Source organism: Procambarus clarkii, chromosome 8 (assembly GCF_040958095.1).
Source record: "Procambarus clarkii isolate CNS0578487 chromosome 8, FALCON_Pclarkii_2.0, whole genome shotgun sequence".
Lineage (NCBI taxonomy): Eukaryota > Metazoa > Arthropoda > Malacostraca > Decapoda > Cambaridae > Procambarus > Procambarus clarkii.
Genome location: NC_091157.1, coordinates 44,497,610 through 44,516,456, shown reverse-complemented (window position 1 = coordinate 44,516,456; position 18,847 = coordinate 44,497,610). Strand labels below are relative to the sequence as shown.

General features: G+C 40.6%; 1 protein-coding gene across 7 annotated transcripts in view; it reads left to right on the top strand.

The window, feature by feature from the left end:
- The window catches only part of LOC123759646 (adenylate cyclase type 1), a gene marked incomplete at its 5' end in the record, with an annotated part of 300,312 nt that overhangs the window by 52,787 nt on the left and 228,678 nt on the right, over positions 1 to 18,847 (top strand). For all 7 annotated transcript variants that reach the window (XM_069317785.1, XM_069317786.1, XM_069317792.1 and 4 more), the window contains 2 exon segments: positions 4,560 to 4,718; positions 12,057 to 12,201. In XM_069317785.1, coding sequence (XP_069173886.1) covers positions 4,560 to 4,718; positions 12,057 to 12,201 — 304 coding nt within the window.

Here is an 18,847-nt window from a genome sequence, read left to right as displayed (position 1 = left end):
CCTGATCTCTTCAGGTTCTTCCGGGTTTAACTACCAGGATCCTCCGCAGCCCTTCCAGGCTGCTACACCATGAAGTTTTCCTTGAGCAACAATGGTGCTTCACCACTGACATTACAGAAGCACGTGACACTCCTCTTCACTGCTTCTCCTCACAGCTCGAGGTCATACTCTTCACTCTGGGGCTACTCTTCCTCGGAGTACACTACTCCTTCCACAGTCTTGGAGTCTCTTCCACTAACTCACTCTACTGGCTCGAAGTTCACAGCAACTTCTTCCCCAAAGACAAACCTGCAACCCATTGACACGCCAATAAAAACGTTTCCTTATAAACACATAGACGAAATAATCCACACTATGTTTGCATCCAACATCTATCTGCTCTCTACACACTGTGAGAGTGGACTCCCCCGTTTGGGCTGGTCCATGCTCCGCCTTGCCCGGCGGGCGGCTCCTCAACTCTGGGAGGGTCCTCCGCCGCCAGTCAGTTGGCTTCAGGCGGTCGACGGGAGAGGACGTGCTGCTCATCCCTCCAGCTGTCTCTCTCGTCTCCGTCCTCTTATTTAGGCTTCCTGCCTTACCAAAACATGTCTAACTTATCAATAAACATTCGCTACTGTCGCTGGACACATGACCAACTACAAGCAATCACTATGAACTGGCTTAAATCGAGCTTACCACAGATTGTCTAGTCGAGGGTGCTATCCCTCTGACGGTGTCTGATTAGGGCGCTCCCACGGCCCACGATAATGTCTCTGGGCGGCTTAATAAACTCTCCTCGCCGTCCAGGACTTGAGACCACAACGTTCCCAGCTCGATTCCACAGCCAGAACGTCTGCACACTTCCCTTCTCTTGGAGATATATCACTAGGGGTCCCTCTCTGACAGCTCACACAGCGCAGCTTCCCCTCGCGATGTCTGGTTCTCAAGTGACTTAAGCTCCTCTCTAAACGAGCCTTACGCCTCTAGCAAATTATCCACATCTCCTAACCAGTCATTTATCTATTTTCTTATTCACTGCCCATAACCTCAAATTGTTCATCATATCCAACCAACTATTTTACATCTGTGTCTTCTCCTCTATATTTCCTAGACCTTCTAGTCAGGTCAGGCTTGATAGAATAATTCTCAAAGGGGAGACTCGTTTTTCGGCTGCCTGGGATCATAACACCCGTGTATCCGCGGGCCGTTTAAATCTTGCGTAGCTCCAATACATCATATGATGTGGAGCGCAAGTTACTGCAAGTCACTGAACACATCATGTGTGTTGTTGTGCTGTTAAAGGGTTAAAAGGGGTGTTCAATGGATATTAACTTATTGTTTACTTAATTTTATATCTATCACAAATCTTACCAATTATAAAGTTGTCTAATTTATATAATTCTGGACTTACATTAATGTTATCTAATTCACTACTTTTTATAAATGAAGATTCAATAATATTTCTTTCAGTAACTGATTTACACACCACAATTTTGCTTGAATTAGCCCAGTCATTTAAAAGATTGTAATCATTCAATTGACTGCGCTAATTATGCTCGGTTTCTGCCTCTTTGGAGCTGGACATTGTGTATAGCTCTTTTTTCTGGATTCTCCAGGATCTGGCTCTCTGTGTCATTCATGTTCTGGGAATGTCCAACATCCTTCCTGATGGACTGTTTCAGTTCTGTCCCATCTTCACAGAGTTGACTTTCAACGACGATTCCTTACATTGGCTCTGCGAGGTGTTTGAGTGCATGGACATGGACCTCTTCACGTCGGCATGGTCTCGGCCTGTACCCCTATACACATCACCATTTTCCAACTGCAAGGCCTTTGTAGTGGATGCCTTTCAGCTGGACTGGTCAAGGTGGGGGTTTCAGTACCTCTTTACCCCAGTCCAGCTGTTGCTCTGGGTTCTGATGCAGTTGGAGTGCTATGAAGATTAGGTGATCCTTCTGGCTCTATGGTGGCTGGCCCAGCTTTTGTTTCCTGTGCTGCTTGCTTGGTGTCTTAACCAGGTAATTTTTCTGTGCCTCTTCCAGAAGGTCAGTCAAGCAACGTACTCTGCTGGTTTGAACTTCTCCTCCATTCTTTGCGTCTGGAGTTTCTAATGCAGGTGTATCACCATCTTCATGGCAATCAGGTGGTTGTGTTGGTGTCCCACCTTGATGGTGCCACCTGTGGATTTATTGAGGTGGCAGAATGAAGTTTCTTGATGGTTGTTTCTTAGGCATTGTACGTCTGTTTCTGAGCAGGTGGTTCTTTCATTTTTATCCTGATCATTTCTTGATTGGCATCTTATTCTGAATTCTGTCACCTTGTATTGCACAGTGCTTGAGGAGCTGCTGGAGCTTGCGCTTAGAGTTGATAGTTCCTCGGCTCCATTTTACAGGGTGTGTCATGCATTGTTTCACAAGAAGGGGAGAGAGAGGAGGAGAAAGGAGAGAGGTAAAAAGGAGAGAAAAGCTCTTTTCTGTCAGGAGAGGGGTCAAAGTAAAGAGTAGAGGTAAAGTGCATTGGTCAATAGACTAAGCATACAAAGATAAGTCAGGTAATTGGGTAATTAGAGCTCAGGTGACCGTAGTGGGCATGGCATTTTGGGCAGTGATGTCATCATTGGCATAGTCATGTTCATGTCTTGCTCTCACTGTCATAATGGGTACAGTGAATGGTTTTGTAATTTGAGTATTTATGGGGTGAAGGGGGGGGGGTTCTACTTTTATGTGTAGGGCTTTAGGAATTTGCAGCCTCCTTACATCTTGGGCTTTGTCTCTTATGATTCATGCTGTATGAATCTCTGGTGCGCCCCCATTTGGATTACTGTATCCAAGCATGGAAACCTCATTTCCAGGAGGACATAGCTGCTTTGGAGAAAGTGCAACACTGGGCAGCAAAAGTCATTCCAGAGCTAGGTCATCTCTCATATCAGGAACAGTTGAAGGCCACAGGGCTAACAACACTGCAAACCAGGCATGAGAGGGCGAATCTAAATGAAACTTTTTAAATTACAGTACTGAACAAGTAAGAGTATGTTGATCTGGACAATTTCTTAAAAAGGTCACATGTAACACAAACAAGGAGCAACATTTTCAAGCTCAATAAGCCACAATGTTGGACTGAGAATAGGAGATGCTTTTTTACCAGGAAAAGATCATCAAGGCAAATAGGGGAAGGGGGGGGGGGGACCTTCAACAAGTCACCGGCTTCCTGTCCTTGTCGAGGACACTAGGAATGTGTTTTATTCTAATAATTCTAATAATAATTATTCTAAAATATTCAAATAATAATTAACCTGAATTTAACCTGAATAATTTACAAGAGAAGTGTTAAGTCTGCAGACACTAACAATGCTCTCTTCTGCCATGTGAGGGATTCTAATCATCTCATTGATTGGTCTTCCTCCAAAATAATCTTTCCTGCCTCTACTCTACACAGACGCCGTCTTGTAGAATCGGCTCTTATACACAATGTACCCAACATGAACTTGAGTCCTGGCTTTGTTGCTGTGGACTCTTCCCTTTCACAGTATATACTCAAATGCTCTAATCTTTCTAACAAACGTGACTTAACATAAGCTTACCCCTTCCATTTATCTTTCTTTCTCTTTCCTTTTCTTTCTCTCTTCTCCCTTTTTCTGTTCATGGTCTTATCCTACGCTCCCTTGCTATCCTCTGCTTATTCCTATTACTATCTCCTTCGGTGGTTATAATAGGAGCTGCCTCGTATGGGCCAATAGGCCTTCTGCAGTTCTCATTATTACTACTATCCCCTACACCTTACTTTCCTCCTCAGCTCTCTCTTGCCTATTTATTGCCTGTCCCTACCTCCTAATCACAATCGACTTGAGAATGGTCCAGGACGGACCGAAACGTCGTCGTCCCTTCAACTTCTAGTGTGTGGTCTGGTCAAAATAATTAACCTAATTAACTCCCTGTAACCTACCTTACCCCTATAATGTCAACCCATGTCTTGTTATTTTTAAACAATGCTGTTTGTCGACCAAATTGTATTTTTGCTGTTTTTCTGCCATGTTCCCCCCTTTTTTATATTTTCTCAACACATTTTATACTTTAATCTCGGTTAGTATTAAGTTTTAGTCTTTAGTGTTTTTCCTGCCTGAAACGCTTTGCGTAATAGTGGCTTTAGGCATTGTATATACTAGCTCTATCTATAAATTCATCAATATTTGTATCACCTCTTGCATGTATGCACTTTACCTAAATAAACATTTGAATTTTTGAATTTTAAACATTTGAATTCAGCATTTCTCTTAAGAGAAATGGACAGAGGTCACTAGTGCAAAAGGACATCCCCCTAGAATGTTGGGTGGGGCTTTTCAATCAAATTGGACATCTTAAATCATCTCCAGGCTTTTAATATGGAACATATGAGCCAATTGTTCTCAAGCAATTGGAGCAATGTAATGGTTAAACCTATCCATTTGTTTGATTTATTATATATATACAGTATTTTCACTTTAAAATTGCTATTTTATATTATACTTGTTTGAGAAAATGGATGTGACTAAAAATTAAACCTTCAAAGAAGGCTAGCTTATGTTTAGTAATGCATTTTTACAGATCAGTAGTTGATGCAACAGATGTACAGCTAAACATGAGGGTGGGAATCCACACAGGTCGTGTTTTGTGTGGAGTTTTGGGCCTTCGTAAATGGCAGTATGATGTGTGGTCTAATGATGTCACTCTAGCCAACATGATGGAAGCTGGAGGGGAACCTGGGTAAGTCCTCTCCCTTGTACATTCCTTCTATACATTGTTATTGCTGTTATACTAATTTTTGTGAGAAATTTAACTAATACAGTATATACAATGTCTTACAGTTCCAGGGTACAGTATTATTATCCATTTTTGTTGGCTCCCTAAAGCTATCGTACTGATCAAGTGCCATACAACTTGCATGTCATCAGAGTTCTTTGTAAGCCTACCGGAGACCACGAGCCAGAACCTGGCCCCCCCTCAGAGGCGAAGGGAGTAATGGCCATGAACACTTTACATTTAAAGTATGTCATCTTGCCATTGATCAGGGATGGCACCCAGAAAGGTTGGCGAATCGAAACAAACCACTGCCTGGTAAAAAAATGCGACCTACATCCTCTCAAGCACATTAAACTCCCTCAGAAAGCAAACAAACAAGTGAAACTTCGTCTAACCCGCCTACTTGTTAACTCCAACCACCCCAGGGGAAAGGAGATGCCGGTCTGGGTAGGTCAGGCCATCACCCTTCAGTTTTTTACTGATGTAGTCGTGCCGAGTGGTCTTTTTTGCTCTGGCTCCGTGTTCTCATTTTCTTTGGTGGTTTTGCCCTTGCGGTGGTGTTATGACATGGAGGTGTGCGAGTTGTCAGGTGTTTGGAGTACTGGAACAGCATGCGCCTATGGTTCCCTTCCCTAGGTGCTCTATAAGTACTGCTGGCCTTTCATCTCGGGGTTCGCTTCCCTGGGGCATTCGGGGGACACTCCCCATTGGGGGGCTTTCTCACTAGTGGTTGTCCTTGCCCTTGGGGTGAGTTGGGGGGGGGGGGGGTCTTGGTTTTTCCAACTTGCCCCAGGTGTGTGTGATTGCTGGTGGGCGCACTGCGGCTAGCACAGCCTGCTTTACTATCAACGAGGCGGGCGATGTTTTTCTCTGGCTGCTTGTTGTGAGAGTTTAGGGGTTTGTTTTTCTTTTCATTTTGGCATTTTAGCTTTGGTGGCAGTGGAGGTCTGCCTAGCTCCTTATTAGGCTTAGCCTAGGTTGTGTTGTTGGTCCTACCCTGAATGCCCCCGAGGTTTCATGACTGCTACTTGCAGTCAGTTTGCCTGCTTTAGACAGGGTTTACCAGCTTAGGCAACTGGTTTACCAGTTTACCAGCATCAGTGCCTGAACTTCCTGTAGGGCTTATTCACTCTACGGACCCTGGAAAACCCATGTGGGTGCGGTTTTACCATGGTACTTCTTCCAGCCTTATTCTTGTCTTGGGCGATTTTGAGGGTTGTTCATCACCTCTGCCTCAGGGATACGGTCATCCATCCTGATTGTAGAACAGAATCTAGAACAAAAACTACATCCAGCGTTGGGCAGTGTGCAAAGGTGATGGAACCTCTACAGATGACAACAAAGAAATGGGTGAAATACAGATGCTACAGTATGATTTGGTTTTCAGTGAACCTCTGAAAACATTGAAGATTAGTGATCCAAACAAAATTTTTATGAATGTGATGCCACCGTCGAACCATATGTCAGCTGTTGCTCTAACTCCACTGGACTTGAAGTAGCCATGGACAGCATGTCTGTGTGCACTGCACCAGGTCCAGACTTCTGAAATTCTATTTTATCAAGAACTGCAAAAACTACCACCATAGGCCCTAAGCATCTTTCGGAGACAGAACCTGGATACTGGTGTTATCCTATACATACTTAGAGCAATGGAGATAGCACCACTTCACAAACCATGTAGTATAGCAGATGCAAAAACTTATAAGTCAATAGCTCTAACTTCACACATCATAAAAATCTTTGAAAGAGTGCTAAAGAGTAAGATCGCATAACACATGGAATCATAGCATCTATATAACCTTGAGCAAAATGGGCTCCGCTCAGGGCCTTGCTGCCTCTCACAAATGCTAGACCACTAGACCACAGAGATCTTTCAAAAGAAGATAGAGAGAAGCTGAAACTGAACCTCGCCGAGGCAAAACATTTAAATGAAAGCAGGAATAAAGAAGAAATAAATTCTTTTTTCTACAAAGTGATAGGGGTAGGCAAACCAGTAAAGTGGTACATAAAGGCAAACCAACAAAATCAGTAGAGAGAGGGAAAGTGAAGAAAAAGGAGAGGGGGAACAAGTTCCTGAAGATTGCATACACCAACATAGATGGAGTGAGATCGAAGATACTGGAGTTAAGTGATGTAATACAGCTGCAGACACCAGACATTGTTGCACTCACGGAGACAAAACTTGAAGATGTAATTTTAAATGAGGTCATATTCCCAAGGGGCTACTCAATTTGGAGACGGGACACAAAAATTAGTTAAGGCGGTGGCGTTGCTGTGCTGGTAAAAGAACACCTAAAGGTGAACGAAATAATGACTGCCAATCCACAAGAAGTTGACATAATAGCACTAGAGATCTGCCATGAGGATGATAAACTAATGATAATAAATGCATATAGTCCACCGCCAAGCAGCACATGGTCAAAGGAGGAGCTAGATAGTAAACGTGAAGGTCTTATAACAATAATGAGAGAGATTATAGCGAGAGCGGATAACGATAGATCACGACTGTTAATAGTCGGTGACTTCAACTTGAAATCCATAGACTGGGAAGCATATGAAGCTAAAACAGAAGATTTTTGGACCTGTAAATTTGTAGACCTCATCCTGGAAACATTCTTGTATCAACATGTTAAACAAGCTACGAGGATGAGGGAAGGGGACGTTCCCTCCATGCTAGATTTGATATTTACCAGGAAGGAGGAAGAGATATTTGACATTCAGTACCTTCCTCCCTTGGGTAAAAGTGACTATGTCTTTTTGGGAATAAAGTATGCAATGCGTTATAAGCTGCAAGAAAATAAGGAGGTTGAAGCAGTTGAAAAACCAGACTTCAGGAGAGGACATTATGGTGACCTTAGAAATTTTTTTAGTGAGTATAATTGGACAGACTTGATGCTAGGCAAGGAAGTGAATGAGATGTATGTCAAGTTTTGTGAAATATATGATAAAGGCACAAAAAAATTTATACCAAAACAGAGATGCAGAACTAGGAAACAGGATTGGTTCAATAGAAATTGCGAGGGGGCTAGAGACCAAAAGACACAAAAATGGAATCAATACAGGAAGAGGCTGAACCCCCAAACATACCAGCGATACAAAGATGCGAGAAACAACTACACGGCAGTGAGGAGAGAGGCAGAAAGAAATTTTGAAAAAGGGATTGCAGACAAATGTAAAACAGAACCAGGTCTATTCTATAAATTCATAAACAACAAATTGCAGGTAAAGGATAATATTCAGAGGTTGAATATGGGAAATAGATTCACGGAAGATGAAAAGGAAATGTGTGAAACACTGAACGAAAAGTTCCAAAGTGTGTTTGTACAAAATGAAATCTTTAGGGAACCAGACACAATAAGAATTCCAGAGAACAACATAGAGCGGATAGAGGTGCCTAGAGATGAAGTGGAAAATATGCTAAAGGAGCTCGGTAAGAACAAAGCAGCTGGCCCAGATGGCGTTTCACCATTGGTTCTGAGAGAATGTGCATCTGAGCTCAGCATTCCACTTCACCTGATCTTTCAGGCATCCCTGTGTACAGGAATCGTAGCAGACGTGTGGAAACAGGCTAACATAGTTCCAATCTACAAAAGTGGCAGCAGGGAAGACCCCCTCAATTATAGACCTGTATCATTGACAAGTGTAATAGTGAAAGTATTGGAAAAACTAATCAAAACTAAATGGGTAGAACACCTGGAGAGAAATGATATAATATCAGACAGACAGTATGGTTTTCGATCTGGAAGATCCTGTGTATCGAATTTACTCAGTTTCTATGATCGAGCCACAGAGATATTACAGGTAAGAGATGGTTGGGTTGACTGCATCTATCTGGACCTAAAAAAAGGCTTTCGACAGAGCTCCACATAAGAGGTTGTTCAGGAAACTGGAAAATATTGGAGGGGTGACAGGTAAGCTTCTATCATGTATGAAAAATTTTCTGACTGATAGAAAAATGAGGGCAGTAATCAGAGGCAATGTATCGGAATGGAGAAATGTCACAAGTGGAGTACCACAGGGTTCAGTTCTTGCACCAGTGATGTTTATTGTGTACATAAATGATCTACCAGTTGGTATACAGAATTATATGAACATGTTTGCTGATGATGCTAAGATAATAGGAAGGATAAGAAATTTAGATGATTGTCATGCCCTTCAAGAAGACCTGGACAAAATAAGTATATGGAGCACCACTTGGCAAATGGAATTTAATGTTAATAAATGTCATGTTATGGAATGTGGAATAGAACATAGACCCCACACAACCTATATATTATGTGAGAAATCTTTAAAGAATTCTGATGAAGAAAGAGATCTAGGGGTGGTTTTAGATAGAAAACTATCACCTGAGGACCACATAAAGAATATTGTGCAAGGAGCCTATGCTATGCTTTCTAACTTCAGAATTGCATTTAAATACATGGATGGCGATATACTAAAGAAACTGTTCATGACTTTTGTTAGGCCAAAGCTAGAATATGCAGCTGTTGTGTGGTGCCCATATCTTAAGAAGCACATCAACAAACTGGAAAAGGTGCAAAGACATGCTACTAAGTGGCTCCCAGAACTGAAGGGCAAGAGCTACGAGGAGAGGTTAGAAGCATTAAACATGCCAAAACTAGAAGACAGAAGAAAGAGGTGATATGATCACTACGTACAAAATAGTAACAGGAATTGATATGACAGGGGGGGTGTCATATTTGGAGGCAACGCAGTTAAGGGTTAATGTCTGTAGTCTCTACTCGTAACTCTTGTTTTCTATTTTGTAGCATGTCGCTGCACCTTTTCCAGTTTCTTTGTGCTTCTTGAGATTTAGGCACCATACAACTGCTGCATATTCCAATTTTGGTCTCACAAAAGTCATGAACAGTTTATTTAGTATTTTAATCCATATAATCCATATATATATGGACTATTTCTTTAGTCCATTTCTTATTTTGGGATTAGTTTTCTTATTTTTGGATTATTTTTAATCCATTTCTTTAGTACAATTCATATAATTAAAAGCAAGTCTGAAGTTGGAAAGCAACACATATGCTCCTCTCTCAATGTTCTTTGTGTTCCTATGGTGACAGCTTACTGTCCAAACCATCCCTAAGTCTCAATCTTTATTAGAGTTTTGTAATTTCTTTCCACATAATTTGTAAGTTGTGTGGGGCTTATTTTCTCCGATTCCACATTCTATAACATGGCATTTATTCACGTTGAATTCCATTTGGCACTTTACGCTTCAAGAACTTATTTTATCTAGATCAATTTGAAGGGCATTACAATGGTCTGTGCCTCATATCTTCCCCAGTATTTTAGCGTCATCTGCAAACATGTTCAAATAATTTTGTATTTCTTCTGGCAGATCACTTATTTAGAAAATGAACATTAGTGGTGCAAGAACTGAACCCTGTAGTACTTTGCTAGTAACACTCCTCCAATCGGATACATTCTCTGATTAGTGCCCTCATCTGTCTGTCAGTTAGAAAGTTTTTCATCCATGTCAAAAGTCTCCATGTCACTCCTCCAGCATGTTCCAGATTCCTGGACAGCCTTTTGTGTGGAACTCCGTCAAAAGCCATTTTTAGGTCCAGATAGACAGTCAACCCAACCATCTCTTTCCTGTATTATCACTGTGGCTCTATCTTAAAACTAAGCAGATGTGTTACATAGGATCTTCCTGTTCAAAAGCTATTCTGTTTAACTATTATATCATTACTCTGTAGGTGTTCAACACATTTGGCTTTAACTAATGTTTCTAGTGTTTTGACTACCACGCTTGTTAATGATACCAGTCTGTAATTTAGAGGTTCCTGTCAACTACCATTTCTATAGATTAGTACTATGTTTGCCTTTTTCCATCTACAATATCTGCTAAGATTCATATGCACAAGGATGTCTGGAATATTAATTGAAGTGGAATGCTCAGCTTAGTTGCACATTCTTGCAGTACCCAAGGTTAAACTCCATCAGGTCCAACTGCTTTATTTCTTCTTAGCCCCTTGAGTAATTTTTCCACTTTGTCTTGAGATACCTCTATGTATTCCATGGCTTGCTCTAGAATTGGTATTGGGTTTGGTTCAGTGAAATCTTCATTTTGAACAAACACACTTTAGAATTGTTCATTTAGCATTTCACACACATCTTTTTCATTTTCTGTAGTTACTGTGCACACCTCCAGCTGTCGCCAAGTTGCCTCACACCCAGATTGGTGGTTTTAGACTCTGGACTGAGTTATTGTTGACACGGAAGCAAACAGCTCTCAGGGTGCTACCACCTGGCAATGACCAGCTGTAACTAGGAGGGTTCAAACTAACTATTGGGTAGATCATTTGTAGAATCATTTGCTGCTTCAGTTTTCTTTTCTCTGTGAACCTTGCCATTGCCTGCTTACTTCTGTTACTTTTGACACTTTACATGGTAAGGGTGATTGTAACAATTGCCTGCTCACTGCCCCTCCTTGAGTGGGCCATATTCTGGCTCTGTCTCCAGTATGCTATTAAGAAACAATTAGGGCTGATGCAAATCATGTTCTAACTTTAGGAAGCCACCAAGGCCTAAGTGGAAAGAGGCATTTCATTACATTCAATGCAAGACCTGGACTCATCAAGCCGTCATGCAAGTATTGCGAACTTGTACATGTTTTTTCAATTTTTGGCAGCTTTATTTAAGTATAAAACAGATTATGAGCTTTGGAGCACTAAAAAGTTCTTTATAATGCAGTAATATTATTTGATTGGGAGGTTTCAATGCTCATAAACTGTCTAATAAATGGAAACAAAGCTGCCAAAGATTGAGAACAGATCAGCAGGTTCATAAGTACTGTACTTTAGTAAATGCTTGTTGAATCATGGCCCTGAGTTTTTTCCCTTAAGGTTATTATAACTGCACAGACATTTGTTCTTATTGATTACAAGATTTCATCAGTAGGACTAAATTTTGCTTATTGTTACTAGTGCAGATATTAATAAAACAGGTTAGCAGAATACACCTAATGCAGTAAAGAACAGTTGTAATTATTGTTAGCTGCTTAAGAGTTGAGTGGTTTGTAGATATTGTAAATGTTTTGCTGCAGTATGACAGTGTCGATTCTGTGATGCTATAGTAATGTTTGGAAAATTTGATGAAGGGCATGACGTCTCTTGAATATCATTAACTTTTTCCTATACATTACTCTCCTATTTCTGATGTTTTCCCACCCCATAGATGTGGGGAAACAGGGTAATGACAAAGATGATAATTAAATTTGTGGAAGGTGTTTTTATAATATATTAAACAACTTTTGTCATTTAAAGGAAAATTAAACTTCCACAGGCGTGTGCATATAACGCAAGCAACTCTAGATTGCCTGGCTGGCGAGTATGAAGTGGAGCTCGCTGATGGTCACTTACGTTCACAGTATCTACGAGACCATAAAGTAACTTCTTACTTCATTATCCCGCCGCCACGCAGACGCAAGGTATATTTTTGTGATAGTCGTATAAAAGGAGAAAGTAATTCACATAAGGAGTTTGCCTGAAGGTAAAGGAATGATATTTTAATGCTTTGACGTCTTGAATAATTTTAGTTGCCATTATGCCATCTTTTCATTGGTTTACTGCTTAAATTTGATTTATTTTTAAATTTTTAGTGAATACATTAGTCATGAAATTTTGTTGCACTACTTGAAATCTTTCTGATTTCCAGTACTAGATATGAAGCCTTTCCTTATTTGATCATATTTTATCTTCCAAGTAAAATACAGAATACAAATATTTATTATAATTATTTTTTTTTTACCTCAGTAATACTCAGTAATGCATTATCTTTTATAGATTTATGTTCATTAATGTATACTGTACTAAAGTACTCCTTCTGACATTTAAAATAACTTGAATTGTTGATATGTAATTCTGTATTTTAGGTAAATGTCCTATAAATCTCAGAATATTTATTATTTAAAATTACATTTTCAGTAGTTTGAAGGCTTCGCAATAAAAAAAATTACTCACTAAACTTAATTAAAATTTTCATGTATGCACTTTAAAAATGTGCCAAAAACCAACCAGATAATAAGTAAATTTAAGGATTTGATAGGACCATATTTTCAAATTAATGTGAGTTATAAATTCAAGCCAGTATGAGGAATTCTACATGACGCCACCCCTATCAAGGAAGGGAAGTTCATTTAGAGGATAATGAATCGGATAGAAGATAATCAGACTTATAAATGTGGAACTGTAGAATATAGAGGATACTTTTGGAAGAGATAAACCTGTTACTGAAATAAATTTAATTATACCCTGTATCTTATAAAGCACAAAGTTTCTTGTGGAATGGCCAAATGCAGATCCTCATTAGACATTTCAAACAATGATTATCTCCACCCCCCACTTTCTGGGAAAGCTCTTTGTGGTTCCCTGAAGCTACAGGTATCTTGCTGAGATGGCTCTAGACTACTTGATCACATAAGCCACAGAGTTCTTTAGGTCTACCGGGGACCAGAGCCAGAACCTGGCTTCAGTAAAGAGGAGCAGGGAGAAAATGACACTCCATCACCTTGCTGGGGAAGGCATCCAGAAAGTCGGCAAGCCAAAACGGACAGCTGGATTCAAAGGAGACATAAGCCTTGCAATCCGTCTACTGTACTTTCCCAACAGTGTAGACAAATGAAAGAATCTCTCAATCAGCATGTGTTCATTCACCCCACTTCCCCCACTAATTTAGTGGAAGAATGGATCCCAGGCCCTTCCAGAGCCTGAGCTCTCATTTCTTATGCTGGTAAGGTTGTGACCACTTCCCAGTAGATTTCCTGGGTTGCTTCTGCCATGCAGGCTCCACTTTTTCAGCCAGGTGGCTCACATCCTTAACATTTATGGCACACTGAAGTCAGCCTTCACAGGCATGTAGCCCCAGGCTGTATTGGCTTACTCTTAGGTCTGACGTAATGTCTACAGTATCTGGCTGTTCTGGTTGGTTTACCATTTTGGCCCTGGAAATCACCTGTGGGTTCAATGGGTTTTGGTGTGCTATTAGGCTTGTATGAATTGTCTTTCAGATGTTTGTCCTTTAGTCCCTCCATCAGTGGCTTGGGAGGATAATTTTTTTTTTTTTTTTTAAGTACCTCCTGCAAGATAGAGTTTGCTTCTATGATGGACCATTCCTCTTTTGAGTTTCTTCTTCTTCTTATTGGATGCATTATGAGGTTCTGGAATCTTCCTAGCTGGCATTTATTCACATTAAATTCCATTTGCCAAGTGGTGCTTCATATACTTTGTTCAGGTCTTCTTGAAGGGCATGGCAATCATCTAAGTTTCTTATCTTTCCTATTATCTTAGCATCATCAGCAAATGTGTTCATATAATTCTGTATTCCATCTGGTAGGTCGTTTATGTAAACAATGAATATTACCGGTGCAAGAACTGAACCCTGTGGTACTCTACTTGTGACACTTCTCCAGTCCGATACATTGCCTCTGATCCTCCCTCATTTTTCTATCAATTAGAATATTTGTCCTCCATGTTAGAAGCTTACCTGTCACCCCTCCAATATGTTCCATTTTCCAGAACAACCTCTTATGTGGAACTCTGTCAAAATCTTTTTTTAAGGTCCAGATAGATGCAGTCAACTCAACCATCTCTTTCCTGTAAAATATCTGTGGCTCAATCATAGAAACTGAATAAATTCGTTACACAGGATCTTCCAGATTGAAAACCATACTGACTGTCTGATATTATATCTTTCTCCAGATGTTCTACCCACTTAGTTTTAATTATTTTTTCCATTATTTTGACTATTACAATTGTCAATGATACAGGCCTATAAATTAGGGGGTCTTCTCTGCTGCTACTTTTGTGTCTTGTGTTGTTTGTTGTCAGTTTTTTCTGCTGCCTTTGTGCCACCAGTTCTGTCTCGGTGGCCTCATTGTGGGTTGTCATGTCATCTGAGTTCCCTATTCAGTTGTTTGTTTCTCTGGTTGTCCGCAGTGTCATCCTGTCTTGCCATCCTGTGGTCTTCCCTCATGCTCTTGGTGTTCAGTTCTTTGTGTCTTCTTATTTGGCTTTACAAACAGCTTTTGGGTTAATCTTTGGGCATAGAGGTTTTAGGGCTCACACAGCATTCTGCTTGCCCAATCCTTTGTTGCTGTACCTGGGCCCCATTGCCCTTGTGTGTATTTGGGTCATGTCATCACACACACATATCACAATAGCGTGATGCATCAAATGAACAAATCCACAAGGGCCGTGACGAGGATTTGAACCTACGTCTGAGAGCATCCCAGACGCTGCCTTAATCGACTGAGCTACGACATGGTCAAAAGAGTTGAAACCAGAAGTTCTACTGAACTTATTTGGATCCTGCAGCCTCTCTGAGACACAAACCAGGGTTTTACATAACTCCCTCCCCCCCATGCACTCGAACTATGTCAGTAGGCCGTTCTACCTCTTCGCCCTTACTTCATTACTCTTTTGAGTAGTTTCAACTCTTTTTGACCATGTCGTAGCTCAGTCGATTAAGGCAGCGTCTGGGATGTTCTCGGACGTAGGTTTGAATCCTCATCACGGCCTTTGTGGATTTGTTCATTTGGGTCATGTGTCTCGCAGGATCCACAGGATCGTTCTGTCTAGCCAACCTGTAGTCTGTCCTCGTGATTGTGTTGTTCACAGTTGTACCACTCTTTTGGCTGTCTTGGCTTATATGTTCTGGGCTGTATTTTGGGCATGGGTGTTTTTGGGGTCAACCTGTGTTCTGGCAGCTTGGTGTGTCTTCTCTGAACTTGATCCCCCAGCATCCCTGTTTGATTCTAGGTCATGTTTGTATGACTGTTTTTTTCTTGTTTTGATTCCTGGGGTACTCCCTCCTACCTGGTATGTGCCCATTTGTTTCCTTCTCCATGGGTAGTTAGCATCAGAAAGCCTCAAGTGGCTTTCACCAGAAAACCAGCATTGAATGTAATAGAACACCAATTTCTGGGCGAGTCCCAGTGGCTTCCAGTTAGCCTCCCTTCCTCAGGACATCAGGGGTGTTTCCATCCTCTGGAACTGAGGGTGGAGCAGCTGGCTGACCAGGGATACCTCCATCCTTCTTCCCCCCGAACAAGGTGGAGATGGGGGAGAACGAGCTCTCGCTAGTTTCGTGAATTTTGTATTGTTTACATTGTTGGGGAAAGTTCCTTTGGCAGTTTTCAAGGCTGCAGTCTTGCTTATAACCAGCAGTGGTCTGTTTTGTTTATCTGACTTAATGGTGATTACCTGATGGCAGCAGACATGAATAAAATCATATTAATTTTACTACATGTGCCACAGCTGCCTTCACCACTTTGAGAGGCCCAGGTTCCTTAGAACCTGGCCAAAAGGCTCTTTTAACTAGAACCTGGGCTCTGATGTCACAGGTAAGCCACAGGAACCTGGCCTTCCTGTGGTCCCCTATTTAAGTCCAAAGGTAGGCCTGGCTCTTTTGGCCTACTGGAGATCATGGTAGGTCAGGATCTTTTGGTCTACTGGGGACCATGGTTGGCCAGGATCCTTTGGTCTACTGGGGACCACGGTAGGCCAGGATCCTTTGGCCTACTGGGGACCACAGTAGGCCAGGATCTTTTGGCCTACTGGGGACCAGGATAGACCAGGATCTTTTAGTCTACTGGGGACCACAATAGGCCAGGATCCTTTGGCCTACTGGGGACCACGATAGGCCAGGATTTTTTGGCCTACTGGGGACCACGATAGGCTAGGATCTTTTGGCCTACTGGGGACCACAATAGGCCAAAAGAACTCGGCGACTGATGACACATAATAGTTTGGCACACTATTAGAGAGAATAGCTTCAGGGAGCGACTCGGCCTCGCCCAGAAATTGGCGTTTCATTACCTTCAACATTGGTTTTTGGTTTTCAAGGATTGAATAGGTATTACAAATATCTGGCTTGACTAACATGCATATTTCATTAGGAAACATTTTAAGCATTGCTGTTTAATTTAATTTACTGCAGATGTTGGAGCGATGGCTAGTAGCCAAAAAATATGGTGAATATTTTGTGCTAATCTACTTTGAGTGGGGAAAAAAAGGTAACATGTTAAAGATATTTAGGTAATGTTCTTTAATGGTGCTATAGTTTTATAGGAATAGGCAAATGCTCCACCCTTTGCAGATATTTGCCAGGCAAGTGTAAGTACAATTTAAATAATATATGAATGAGTTGAAGAATTCAATATGTTTCTGGTGCTAAAATAATCATTATGTTGATTCTCTCTATGGAGGATACCCTGTAGTTTAGTCTTTTATTATATTTCAAACCATTTATTTATAGATTTTATAGTGTGGCTAAAGCACCTTAATGGATGCACTTCAAACTTAAGTGCTTGTGCATTGATATAATATGACACATTTTGCTATTGAGCAGAAGAACCTTTGGCAACTATATATTAGAATAAATTTTGTCCACGAGTAGGAAGTGTTTATTCTAGATAGTAGGTTTACATGAATGGTCTAGTTTGAAGGCAGTTTTATTCACAAGTGCCACGGAGCATGTTAAATAGTCTAAATTTTCATTAAATTGTAAAGCATGTGATGCATATTACTAGAACAGGTTTCTTGCAATTTTGAGCTTTATTACTGTTTAGTATTGTGTTGAAGATAATGTTTTGAAAGTACTTCAGGTGAACTATTAACACGTCATGCACATATGCCATATGATTATTCAGTCTGGTTTTTGTGTTTTGTATCATTGTGATAGCTTTGAAAGTTAAATATTATTTGCAGAACATATTTGTACTTTATCATTATTCATTATGCTTCAATGAAATTGCTTAGGATTTGGTGCACTTATTCCTTGGGATCATATGTATGCTAAATATTTTAAGCCTTTGCAGTGCCTCAACTAAATTACCAAGTATTTGATAAGTTGCCACTATTGAAATATATTGCAACCTCCATTCAGCAAACCTGATTTTGGCAAATCTTCATTTGCAATGCACCATTTACCGGCCAGATTTATGAATCTGCTAAAATGTTGGAATATTGATGGACCTGGTTTATTTACACTATTTTGGGGTCATGGCTTTTCCTTTACAAAATTATATTTAGGGGTTAGATCCTTAGAAATATTGTAGTCAGGTTCTTCTGGTAGTTGTACATCATATGATAGATTAAAATTAAAATTTCACTCGCTGAAATTTGCCCATAGTGTGGGAAGTATTATGGGTACAAATGGAGGAATATCATCAATCATAAATTGTAACATTTTTGTAGATAGACATACCACTAAGAGGATGAGTTGAAGCCTTAGAAACCATTATTAGTCATAAGGATCTAGTAGATTTTTGGACATATATCTCATTAATAAATATTCCTTATTAGTGTGGAACTGGTCAACATGTATCAAATAACTATAACTTTAAATCAGTAGCAGATTTATTAGACACAGTGAAGACAACTAAACCTGAAGGTATTATAATATCTATGGAAGTTTAATCCTTATTTACAAACATCCCTTTGGACACCACCAACTTAAAATTGGATAGAATCTACCATGACAATTCTTCTCCAAAGCTAGATATTCCAGAGTCTGCCCTCTGTAATCTCCTGGAGATTTGCACCAAAATGGCCACATTCACAACCCCTTGGGGAAACATATATACAAAGATAGATGGAGTAGCCATGGTGCTCCCCACTAGGAGTCCTTTAGAAACTTATATATGAGAACAGTAGATGACGCCATGTTCAAAACCATAGGGAAAACCTTCCATCTACTGGAGATACATGGATGATATATTCTTGTGTGTGAAAGACCTCCAGGAATTATGATTAAAGGATCTACTTACCCAAAACTTACCGCTTAGCTTCACCCATTTACTAGGCATTGATGCTATATTCCCTTTCCTTGATGTCTATGTGAGAACCAAAGACAACATCTTCACAAAAGTTTATACTAAACCTATCAATATTGGTATGTGCATGAATGGCCTTTCCGAATGTCCAGAGAGAGATATAAGACTAGGTCATCTTGAGATGATTTCGGGGCTTAGCGTCCCCACAGCCTAGTCCTTGACCAGGCCTCCTTTTTATTACACATCCCCAGGAAGCAGCCCATAGCAGCTGTCTAACTCCCAGGTACCTGTTTACTGCTAG